Below are 13,494 nucleotides of genomic sequence, written 5' to 3'. Positions count from 1 at the left end.
TTCATGTTTAATGTTGTTGCAAAGTCCATCTAATAAAGGTCTCTGAGTGATGATTTTTACAGTGATGAGAGCTGCAGGAAAAACATTTCCTTTCACTCCACTTGGTTCACTCTCTTAGTTACGGCGCCGCCTCCTTCCTGCCTAGTGAACAGCGACAGGTGTAGTTATTGGTCATACTTGGTTACTGATCTTTTTGTTGAGAAAACCAGAAGCTGCTTGGGCTAAATCTCTGAAAACTTTTTATTCACATGCTTCTGAATTCATTTGATGGTCTCCATGCATCTTTTTTTGCGAGTGAAACCTCCACGCTGTGGAGGCCATCACCAGCATCACCTGCCAGTAGAACAGCCTCTTTATCTCAGCAACCTCAAACGTTTCCTTTCATGTGAAAACAGCGACTGGCAGGAGGAAGATAACTATTTACTTGTAAGGGTTTCCTTCAGCCAGCTTGCTTCAGGTGAACTTAGGCCAGCGATGACCAATTCAGTCAATAACAGTTTTAAATAAGCCAGCAGTGTTTAAATCTACTTTCCACACATACTTTTTTCCCCCCTGTCAACAGCCCATTGGTTATGTCGAACCCTGCCTCTTGATTTCATTATGAGAGGCAGGAGATGGGAGTACATAAGCAGATGTGTCTGTACGGATTACCTGAGGTAGAAGCTCTCTCCGTAGGGAAGAACAGAAAAGGCAGCACACAGAGACCTCTTAGCACAGATGAGCACGATTCTGAAACACAAACAAACACACATCAGTGGTTATCGTGTTATGACATCTGTCCAGCCGAATTACTTTTTTCCATCTGAGGCATTTTGCTGACTAAACACACACAAAAACACACAAAGTTTCAAAATGAAGATGCTAACTCGACATGTTTGTGGTGAAATGAAGAGATCCACACATGAAGCTAAATCCCAGGGTAAAAGTTAAAATTTAAGGATTGAAAGTTTAAAGGATCATATCGCTCCTCAGCATGGCGTAATATTTACTCACTGTTAGAGAGCAAAACACACAAACGCACACTTGACACCAGCTTAATTGAGTTAAAGGCTCCAGCTGCACCCTTACCCTCAATTCTGCTCAACTATGAGATGATATAATAGAGTTTCATTATGGAGAACACAGTGTGTGCGTGCACGTGCATGTCAGTGTTTGTTTTTTTATTGCAGCTCCTCTGAGTATAAACCCATCTGGAGCAGAGACTACAGCTTGCTGGCCTGGTTTTGGTCTCAAGAGGAAAATGTTTGCAGTCATTATATTTGGCTCAGGAACCAAGAGACTAAAAGATTATTCACTATGTGTGAAAACATAAACACACTTAGCTCAGAGCTGAACAGATACTTGTCCAATATGCAGCTTCTTGGACAGTTAGAACAGCATTGTCTGTCAAGTCAACACAAGGTCAGCGTTTCAAGGTCTCCGAGTAACTGAAGCAAATGTTCCCAATTTAGCCAAGGCACGAACCGGCTCTATAGTTCATCAGGATGCTGGCAGACGGAGCAGTAAATTTATCAAAGTAGTTATATAACCTGGATTAAACAATATTGGCCAGCCAGCAGCACACAGTCGAGCACACACACACACACACACACACACACACACACACACTCATAGCCACATGCTAGCATGTCATTAGCACGTCATTAGCCCCTTACCAGAATAAACTGTCGAGGGGGGCGGTACCATGAACACATTTGTAGTAACAAACTTAATCATACATTTAAATCACCTTCATCCAACTAAACATGGATATTTTGAAAAAGACAACAAAGGCAAAGTGGCTAAAGCTAAAGCTATCCAGAGCTCAGAGCCAGCCAGAAGTCAGCGGCCTCGGTATGAGCAGAGGATCAAAGCAGTTATGACGAAAATTTTGGAAACGTATGAAAAAGAGAAAAGGGCGGATGTTCTATTATATGATGAATTTATAAACATACTGGAGAATAATATAAGTGTCTGATTTATCTTGTTTTATAAATCTGCTGCACCTACTTGTCTTTGGTAAGAGAGCGCCATCATTTTCAGTTAATTACTCTCCAGTAGCAGAGCACTTTATTTTCAGCTGTTTAATCGAGAGAAGATCCTGTAACTTAGTGCAGTTTGGGGGAAGCTGTGAAGTTTAATAATTTATTTTTATTATGAGCGTAATATTTAGCATAGAAGAAAAGTTGAGTTTTTTGTACTTATCCATAAGGTTTAGTGTGATGTCGGCCCACCCTTTGCAGATATAACAGCTTCAATTCTTCTGGGAAGGCTTTAGGAAGGTTTAGGAGTGTTTATGGGAATTTTTGACCATTCTTCCAGAAGCACATTTGTGAGATCAGACAGCGATGTTGGACGAGGAAGCCTGGCTCACAGTCTCTGCTCTAATTCCAATAGGTGTTTTATCGGGTGGAGGTCAGGACCCTGTGCAGGCCAGTCAGCTTCTTCCACACCAAACTCGCCCATGTCTTTATGGACCTTGCTTTGTGCACTGGTGTGCAGTTGGAACAGGAAGGGTCCAAACTGTTCCAATAAATTTAGGAGCATGAAATTATCCAAAAATATAAAGCATTAAGAGTTTCTTTCACTGGACATTGCTTTGCACCTGTACACTTGACAAATGAGTGTGCTCACTATGCTTACTAGAATTATCACTCCACCATCTGATGTAAATGTGATCACTTTTGGCTTCAAAACAAAAAAACAAACAAACAAACAAAAAGCTAACTGTAGCCAAAATGCTGATGTGCAGAAGCCAGTGGTCAATATCACGTAGCTACACACATACACTTCACTGACCGTCTCATCTGACTCCAGGCTTGAATTACAGATTATTTAAATGATGCCAGTCTGTGATCTTTATGTAGAAAAACTGCTACCAAACAATCTAAATGTATCTTTAATTATCCATTTAATTTATGATGTGTAGTAACTCGTTTTTATTTCTCTTCGCATTGGTCTTTGGCATCAGACTGAAGAACTGTTATGTAGTGGACTTGTATACACTGTTCTTTGTTTAGAAAGTCACAGAGGGATAAACATATGAAGAAGGAAGCCAGTTAATCCAAACACTGCGGTTTTTCTTACAGACATGACATGATCCCGGTCAAACATTCAGCACATCTTAATGAGGATCCAACTGGGTAAATAATTCAGTAGACTTTAACCTTAGGATCAATAGAGACACGCAGTCTTAACCCGTGTTTGCTAATTATGGTTTGGGATGTAAAACTGTATTACAGTACTAAGTGATTTATCATTTAAAGGGGATGAAAACAGACTAAAGGGAGCCCAGCAGTTCAAAGTTTAATTCTTTAGGAAGTTAAATACGCAGCAGCGTGATGGAAAATTAAAGGTCATTAAAGCATGAATCATTACTCGTTCAATTTAGACACGAGGCTGCTCCTCCTTCCCTTCTGATCATCCCTCGAGACAGATTATGAGTTTGAATTTGCCGTTGTTGGTTGTGTGAGCCGGAGACGCACAAATACACACAGGCAGCGTACACAAAGCTCGTTCCCTGTGATGCATGGGAAAGTCAAGAGCAGGAAGTCACCAGGGAGCTCAGTGGAAACAGCAGAGACATCGCAACACAGCTGCTGGAAACGTGACTGTGCTGGGGAGTCTGTCCCCTGCACCCATCCATTTATTACCACACATTTCACAACACTGGGGGCACATTATTCCATAATCACCTTCAAGAAAAACAGACAATGTTCCCACTGAGGACTGAACCGCTGACCCAGAGCTTTGTCTATGTCGCTACACTGACAACAGAAAAACAAAGGGAATTTATAGATTAAAAATAAACATTTTGCATTTTTTGTATGTTTGAAATCAAATGTAGACAGCAATATGTTCAAATTAAGCTTCATCAATGAAATGTATGCGTAGTGGAAGGTTTAATGTCTTTTACAATTATGCTTCTTTATAAATGATAAGCAACAACAGAAAATTTTCATCTTGCTGGAAACTAACTGGAGCAGAAAGATCTCCATTTCACCATTTTTCCCCAAAAACAAAAGAAAAATAAACTAAAAAATATATATAAATATAATTAGTTAACATAAATTTGATTTTAAAAAACATAACAAGCACTTTTACAATTCTTGGGTGGATATTCTACACTGTAAAAGGTCACCTACTTTTCTCACCTGTCACTTAAACTAATTACTAATATTTTACTGTTAAAGTTTTTCTGTTAAAAGTACAAAAACAGTTACCTGCTGGTTCAAAGATATCATGACACTGAGCACCACTGACTGGGGCTGCACCCAGGCGGCTGCACCCAGGCGGCTGCGCCCCTCTTTTCATCTGACTTATCGTTGTAAACAAGTGAGATGGAAAACAAGCAGATGACATCTGTGAGATTTCCATCACTTTGATGTACAAAATGAGAGTTGGCATGTCAGCAGTATCAGAGTAAACTGATATATAAACATCTAACCACATTCTGCACACGTGCAGCTGTTAGCCTGCAGTGTAATAAATGCTGAAAAGTACCGCACTCCTCATGCAGTCAGTTAATTTTGTCTACTCTCTGCAGTAGTTTATGTTTTGTCCATTTTCTTTATGCTTTCTTTTGGTCTCTTCACTTTCCACTCATCCCTCAACTTGTTGCAAGAAACGGCTTGTCCCTCCCTGAGGTCTCGTCCTGTTAAAAGGGAGGTCTTTCTTCCCACTCTCACCATATTCAGGGTTTAAAAAATGGTTTAAATAAAAATAAAGAAAATCATCTAGGACATTGAAATGATATAATGTCAGTACACATCAGGAGAAATTGCACGCAGCTGGAAGTAAACAAGCAATTTTTACAGGTGACCTCAAGGTGAACTATTTAAAGTCTCCCAGGATGACCCATCATGGGACACAACAGCCCATTCTGAGGGAAGACAGCTCTAACATTTCCTCTTCTCTGTGACAACATGGTGACTTAGCTGAATTACAAACAGCACTGGTGCTCTTTACTGGATCTATTTTAAAACAATTACCCCTCAATCAGTCTGTTATTATCTGATGAGCAGCCCTGTGGGCCCTTTTGACCCAGAGTTATAATTTATACACTCCACAAGGAAGGACACGAATAGAATACAATAGAAGAGTTAAGCAGACCAGAATGACACTGTCCAGGCTTCTCTGGTTCCTCTCCTGCAGTAAAGGCGACACTTCTGCAAGTCAGCAGCGTATGGCGGGCTTAGTTCTGACAGAGACTTAACAATAACGGAAAGATCAGTGTTGTGACCTCTGTACACTGTCACAAAGGACTGCCCCAATGAGAAAGAAGCAGAAAAGCCTCAGCCAGTCCTCGAGTTATGTGTTACAAAACGTACCACACAGTTTTCATTGTGATTCCTAAGCGGTCAATGTAGGAGGAACTGTTTGAAAAAGAGCCAGAGTATTTGCCACTGTAGCCTCTCCCGATAGCGCACCTCTACATAAAGCTTTCAGAGACCTCCACAAGCCTCAACCCACTGCCCCAACCTTGTTCCACATGCTGGGGGACATTAGGGATCAACATGCCTCTAAATACAGTCTGCACCTTGGCTGAAGCAGCTGAATGACGTGTGCTATGTTTTCATTTTTACCTTCAAACTCAAATATAGACTTCAGACTCACTGTGGAGCCAAACCTGAGCAAAACATTTTTTTTAATTTGAAGATTTGTTGTTTTTCAGAGTTCAAGACCAAAGATTCAGTTTTTCAGTATTTTTTGTTTTTACTTTTCCTCCAGGTATGCTTTGATAATTCAGAAAGATAAATTAAAAGACACCAAATATAAAATGTATACAAAAATGGGATATAAACATCACCAGCACTTTATACAGAAGAAAAATAATTGCACTCTGAAGACTTATATTTAACAATAGAATTAGAACATAATGATACATACTTATGCTACAGTACTGTTTGGCATGTTTGTGCTGCTGGTGATAAAACATGATCACACTGAGAAACTTTTTTTTTTTAAAGGGGGTAATAGATGTTTATATTCCTCAAAAAGGTTATTTTATCCTGTTGCTAGGTGGTTGGTAGGGAACTCGATGGCATCATACCATGTCCTGTATAATTAAACCTTTGTAGATAAAAATGAGATGCCACTGTCATTAAATTAAAAAGATGGGATGCTTTTATTAGGTGTTATAGATGCTTATATGCTAAAACCAGATTATTTCAGCTCTTTGCTTGGAGATTGCTAGGCAACATGATGACATCATAATATTTGATATAGATATGAACCTTGAGTGTCCTGGTATGTACCTGTGTATTACAGATTCTGTGTATTAAAGTAAGTAGTTTGTATTACTGCTCATTGTTAAATCTGATGGTACAGAATTATGGGAGTCTGTGTGGCTCACCTGCTGCCTCTTGTGTCGTACTGTTTCATATTTTTGATGAAATGAATCTTCTTGGTGTGTCGAGGTCTGGGAGAACCACCGGAGAGGTTACGAGTTCTGCAGAGAGAGAGCGAGACAGAAAAACCATGAATATTAATAAGCTCTCAAATCCGTAAACAAGAAAGAGGTTGCCAGTAGACACAGTTTCCACTTAAAAGACACGCACACACTCTCACAGAGTCACAGAATTAAGCCTAAAAATGCCTCAAGATGGAACGCTACCAAAGCTTCTTGAGCAAAACACATATTTCTCCACCTTTACAACAAATTAAAACATTGAAAATAAATATACAGCACAGTTTTAGGGGACACAAAAATAAATAAATTCTTCTTACAGTTCACATCTCTGAGTTCTAAAAAAACCTCCCGAGTTTGTGCGTCTGCCTGGTGAAGGTCAAGTTCTGAGCCAGGTTGTATCACTGTGCCGACCTCTCGGATTAAAACAACAGATCTCGACATGAAAGCGGGCCAAGAAGCTCAGCTCAGTGACATCACAGCAGTTACATAACGTTACTGACATCAGCATTAGTCTCACACACGTACGGCACCTACACAAGCTGAAACTGCATGTTACTGCACCGCGGTCATTTACATCGTCTCATGATGAACATCATGTCACGATGCAGCACATTCTCCACACGGGCCCTTCAGCACAATCATGCACATACATTTCTGCAAGCACATACAGAAACTTCTTCAGTGAGGGTTGCTCCTCCTTACATCTTACATGTAAGAAAAAACAAGAAAAAGTCCCATATTTCATTTATACTCAGAGGACCAGCATGCAGTGCTGCAGTCAGATCAGGTCACACAGTGCTTTGAACAAAGCCAATAAACTGGCCACAAATAGAAACTCACATTTATAATGCTCTTGCTATTATTGGTTGGTGATGAATATTTCTCCTATAACTCTACACTAGATCATAAATACAGGATTATGCAACTGGATAAATACATCTGCCTCTCGAGTTGGTTTCTGTTCTTTTCTTCGGGGGGAGTTTGTTATTTTTTCTTGTTATATTTTCCTAATTTAGTGTTCTATGTTCTTGAGAATTTAAAACTACTCCTGTGTCCAAAATCCTCCACTCATTCACAATAGATAATATAAATAAATAAATACTTAGTGACCACAGTAAGTGCTACTAAAATTAAACAGGTGGAGGATCAACTAATAATGTTTGAACCTCTACATGTTTCTCAGGAGTTAAAATGGGTGGAAGTTTACCAAACTGGAAAAAACAATATGTCTACAGATTGTTTCATAATAATGTTCCATAAAATAAAAGATTGCATCTGCAGTGCATAATGTTTTCCAAAAACTTCCAGGAATCTGGAGAAATCTCTGTGCGCAAAGAACAAAGCCAATAAAATCAACATTGGATGCCTGTGACTTTTGGGCTCTCATGATTCTGTCATGGAAAACAAGTCCCATCGACAAATGATGGTTAAAGCTCAAGTGAACATGATCCAGAAACACTGCCATCATGTTCTGTGGTCAACTAACTGAAAATGTAGATATCACATCTTTGGAAGAAGAGAAGAGAAGATTGTATTACTGCATTAGATTAGACAGCTTGCACAAAGGCTCCATCAATGCTGAAAGGTATTTACAGATTTCAGAGCAACACATGCGCCCATCCAGATGACTTCTTTTCAAGGAAGGAATTCTATAATTTTTAAATAGCACAGCTTTACAGAAGAGTCTGTGTGCTGAACTGGCCTGTCTGCAGTCCAAGTAGTCCATCCGTCCATTCTCTTCTGCTAAAACAATCCAGGGTCAGTGGCCCAGCTACCATAAAGTACACCTCAGACAGGTTGTCGTCCTGCCGCAGGGACAACACATACAGACAGACAACCATTCACACACAGAATTACTGTGTGTGCTTCTTGCAGTTAGAGGAGTTAGGATGCTGCACTGGCCTGTGTGTGGTCCAGACCTTTTACCAGCTGAAAACATGTGGAGCACCATGAAACTATATAGCAAAGGAGACCCAAGACGACCGAGCAGCCAAATTTTTAGCAACTGGTCTCCTCATGTTAAAGAGCAAATATTAGCACATATTCTTCTAAAATGGCAGTTTCTCACTTTAAATATTTTATACATACTATTGTACTTTAAATGAAGATGATATTTATAAAATATGCAAACCATTGAATTCAGTTTTTATTTGCAACCCAAGCTGGTTTGTAAACAATTTATATCGTGATGGGCTCCGTATTTCCTTTCCTTCATTTGCCAGTTTTTACAATAGTTGGTTAGCGACTTTCCTGATAGGTGATTTCGTTTGGTTTCTCCACCAAGTAACAGAGTGCATGACTATATTCAGGAGTCATTGGTGGGAAACATAGAAACCAACCTTACTGTGCATTTTATTAAAAGTGCCTTTTGTTTCATACATCAATCATTTTTATTTTGAGAAACAAAATTACAAAAAGTCTGAAGAAAATGATAAACATGTTATAAACACATACATACAAAAAAATATCCAATCTCTTCCTACAATATTAAAGCCATCATTCAGTACAGTCCCTAACATTTGCGTGAAGGACAATATAACATATTTTTAAGCAGAACATTTTATAAACACTCTCATAGGAGCCAATGGAGATTTGATCTGCAAGCCCATAGAGAGACGGCTGTCTGCTGGGAAACATAACGCTTACACAACTATGAACTCACATACATACAACACACACGTACACACGCGCACACACACACACACACACACACACACACACACAGCATCTGCTACTGTTTTTTTATGGTTGGCTTGCTGATTCCACACCACATGGAGTCTAAATCACTGTTATCACTGCTGCTCACTGTCTGACTCAGTAATACATGACTGGGAGATGAGAGCTGTTGTGTGTGTGCATGTGTGTGTTTGTGTGCATGTGTGTTATGCAGTTATAACATCTGGGTTGTGACATCTGAATGTGAGGCTTTAAGAGGATTTTTGTCTTCTGCTGGTCAACAAATACCTGACCAAAAACACAAGTCACATATTGACAAAGGAATTTAAATTGATTCAAACAGCAATGTATCACCTCCTAAATAATTTCTGCCCACATTTATTGGTTGAACACTTCATTAAAATGATATTATGATGGTGCAGCGGTGCTGTGATTCATTTCATTTTGTATGTGCCTGAAAACTTATTAAATGTTTCACTCTTTTCCCATGAATCGTTTTTGACTGCCTGCCTGGTGCCATTCCAGAACCACCGCAGCACTTCGTTTACAACACTTTGGTCACATCTGCAACAGAGTTTTAATAATAGCCATAGCCTTCTTTTCTTTAACTTCATTGGTTCATTAATTAATTAGTTAGTTCTCTGTCAGATCCACTGGGTTCAGTATCTTCCCCAACATGCTACTTCAACATGCAGACTGAACTTGAACTCGGCACCGCCAACCTCAAACACATCATGTCACTAGCTGCACAGTACAGAAGTTCACAATTTCATTTAGCCTTATGGATCGTTTTCCTCCTGTAGACATAAATACAGATTTAAAATAAAAATAGCCATGAAGGCCCTCTAAGCTGTCACGCCTCATTTATTATCAATCCCAAACATTCTATCTTTGGTAGCCAAACTCACGTGACGGAATCTTCTCAGCATTCCATTTCCAAGGGAACCATCAGTGAGCGGCATACTGGAATGTTGTGGAATGTTTCCATTGTGTGGGAAGGGAAAGAGCCCACTGGATGAAATTCATGGTAAGGAATATGACGAAGATAATGGTGCTCAGTGTTTAAGATAAGGACAAATAAAGACATATCTGCTTTTACAAGAGCAAACACTTGGTCTACTTAAGTGCCTTTGAGCAGGACACTACTCCACTTGGACTGCCCATGGTTGTCATGGGAACAAGTTGATATTTGGAACCAAAAGTAAAACAAAGAAAGATGACAAAGTTATCATAAAATGGAATGAAAGCCAGTCACATTCAGACACGATCCGGGATGCTAGATAAAATGAGGTTTTTCTTTTAGTCCTTCAGACAGAAGAAGGCCGTTTACGTTCCAATCCATCCCAAACAAGTGTAAATAAACATTTTTTTAAAACTACATTTTTACATAATATAAAAATTTCATATAAAAGTATCAACAACGCTAGTCAAAACAACACTCTCCGTTTACGGTCCACAGGTCGTGCAATAACTAGATTTAGTCCCTATACAGGGAGATAATGTAACAACCTTCAACAAAGAACAACACTTTTGCCTTAATCAGCTGGTAAAAAAGCTCAACCCAAGATGCAACTTTCTAAAAAGGAAAAAATTTTGAAATTACATGTTAGGACTGTACATGTCCCGAAGAGTTACAATGTTAATCACTTTAGTTAACATTAAACTAAAGTGTTAAGCAGTTATTTTATACTTTCACTTAATCATTTCGGGGCTAACTCTACCTAGGCTACTTTTGTAGTCACATTTGACTTAGTCTGTAAGGAACGAACACAATCACAGCAGCTCGTTGGAAAAGGATGAAAAACACCCTTCATTTACACGTATAAATGCTACTGCCTGAAAGCGCTAATAAAACTGTATTTTTTCTATATGGTCAGAAATATCATTATTAATATCATTACTGCAAATTTTCTTGTAGGTTTAGATATTACCCATCCTTAAACCCACACAGAGCATTTTCAGTTATTGGAACATATCCAATATGGATAATGTCCTGGTGCATGTGAGAAAGGCTAACTTACCTGGACCCTTTTCTCCCAACATCATCTACAGATGAAAGTCATACAGAATATGTTCCAATATGTGGCTAAGCTGAATTAGTAAGAACAAGTAAAGAAAGTCCGTGCTGCTTTTGGTACTCAGACTTTGACTTTATGACACTGACAAAAAAAGATTTGAGGTTTGTCGCCCAGCCCTTCTTACAAACGTGGGTGAATAATATGCAGCACACTGCAGTAATGACAGCAACTCATCTCATGAGTGGCAGCTACAAATAACAATTTGGCTTTAACAACCTGTTTGGATAGACCACAATCAGACACCCAAACACAATTATCATAAAATTCCTCAGCTGGCGTGTGACTGACATTTAACAGAATGGCTTTATTGCACTGTCATGATAAACAGCCCTGTCAGTTATCTTGAAATTATTTTCTCAGCTTGGAGGGTTCAGTGAGGAAACGCTGCAGGAATAAACATCAACAATATCTGCAAAGAGAGAGATAGCTGACGCCACCACTCTCCCAGTCTAAATCTGTCCCAGTGTCTGAGCTGTGGATCAGCAGGCTCGTGATTACAACGCTCTGACCAGCAGCCCATTTTCATGAGAACCAGCCAGCTTCATCTGTCTGGGATGTTGTGGAAAATTCCCATTCTGTGGGAACGGAAAGATCCAGTGATAATTCCCTTGCTGCTACTAAGGAAGATGATTGTTGGTGATCAGATAAAGACATACTGGTGGCAATATCCTGAGGGTACAACCACGTGAGGTGCTATTATCTTGTTTACCACTGATATTGTTTTTCATAACTTCCTTCTTACAGAGGATGTTTGGCCAAAAGCAAACTCTAATGTCGTCTTGCGTTTATATTCAAATACAAATCAGGAATGCCAAAACTAATTTTACATCACGGGCCACACTTTGATTTTAAGTGGGCTGGACTGGTAAAAATCCATTTTCCAGAAGTTTAACTGCATACTTAATGCTGTATCTCACTATAAGAAGAAGAGCAATTTCAACAGTATGTCTCAGTTTTTCTACATGATAAAGAAATGCTGCTGTAGCAAAAGAAGTCAGTCGGCACAGTTCTCTGCACTTAAATCATAAGAAATAAATGCATAACATTACAGAAAGTGTTCTGGTAGCTCGCTGCACAAACTGTTAAGTTTTGTTAATTAATTTAGTACAAATGACTCTGGCAAAGTAGGACAAGATGTAAACTTTATGAAAATACAATTAAAAGTCCAAAAGTTATTACCACCACAATCACATTTTTTAGGACATCCAGTGGGCCGGATTGGGCTGATTCTGGCCCCCGGGCCTTATTTGTGACACCCCTGCTTTACATTGATTTCTTTGCCAATTTAATATACCAGAAGTTTTATAACTGATATTATGACCTTAATGGGGGCCACAGTTTTAACTGAAGAATGATATATACAGTGACACTATACTGCAGAATAAGTAAAATAATAATAAACTTATCCTTCCTACTTTTAACTGGTATTTTTTCTCCTTCAGCAATACAGATATAATGATGCAGATCGTGTTGTAGATTATTGTTTGTACTGACTAACCTGTTATTACTATATCATAATTGCTGTGTGAAATGACCTACTGTGGGTGCATCCTGCTGTGATTTACTTGAAAGTTGGAAATGGACTGGTTTTAATGGTTATTCTACCCTACCGAGACATATTCATGCATTCACACACAGCTTTGTTCTATACACTTTTTACCTGTCAGGCATTCACACTCTGATGGTTACATTGGGGGAAATTTTGACTTCAAAGACATACGTACCTTTGGAGGGAGCAATCAGCACACTCAAATGGCAGGTTGTGAAACAGTCACAAATCTATGTTTTGATTTGTGGTTTTGGAAATTAATTTAAGCTTCTTTTCGTGTTCCTCGATACAAATTTTCCACTCTAAATTTCATGTCACTGAACGTGACTCTTTATCTGTCCCACATGTACAGTACTGATTCATGTCCATGTACACAAATGAACATTTTCTTATTTTGAAAAGTCAAAAACAGTTTGCATTTCAAGGTTGGGGGTTGATGGTTTTTCACTTACACCACATTTCACAGTTCCAGTTAACGTTATTAATTAGATTTAGACACTCACACTGATTGGCCTCGGTTAATACAGCAGCTGCCATTTTTTAAGACTCATAACTACTACGGACACTAAATATATTGGTTTCAAAGTTGTGCCCCGTGTCACAGAAAAACACAACAATTTGTGACTTTGGTGATTATTTTACCATTTTTTCTGATACTGGCCTGAATTAGAAGATGACCTGAGCCATAGCTACTCACTGCAGCTGTAAGAAAGGTGATTTAGGGTCATTTTATTGGGGGTTTGAACATTTGAGCTCCCAGGTTGTTCTCTACACTCACACTAAGCCAAACCAAACACTTT

General features: G+C 39.0%; 1 protein-coding gene across 1 annotated transcript in view; it reads right to left on the bottom strand.

The window, feature by feature from the left end:
- cables2b (Cdk5 and Abl enzyme substrate 2b) overlaps positions 1-13,494 on the bottom strand; it is a 49,680-nt gene that overhangs the window by 15,320 nt on the left and 20,866 nt on the right. The window contains exons 2-3 of the mRNA XM_031759133.2: positions 6,335-6,430; positions 652-729 (exon numbers count right to left, since the gene is read on the bottom strand). Of these exons, the coding sequence (XP_031614993.1) occupies positions 652-729; positions 6,335-6,430 (174 nt within the window). The remainder of the gene's footprint in view (positions 1-651; positions 730-6,334; positions 6,431-13,494) is intronic.

Source organism: Oreochromis aureus, linkage group 20 (genome assembly GCF_013358895.1).
Source record: "Oreochromis aureus strain Israel breed Guangdong linkage group 20, ZZ_aureus, whole genome shotgun sequence".
NCBI lineage: Eukaryota > Metazoa > Chordata > Actinopteri > Cichliformes > Cichlidae > Oreochromis > Oreochromis aureus.
This window is presented reverse-complemented; position numbering and strand designations above follow the sequence as displayed.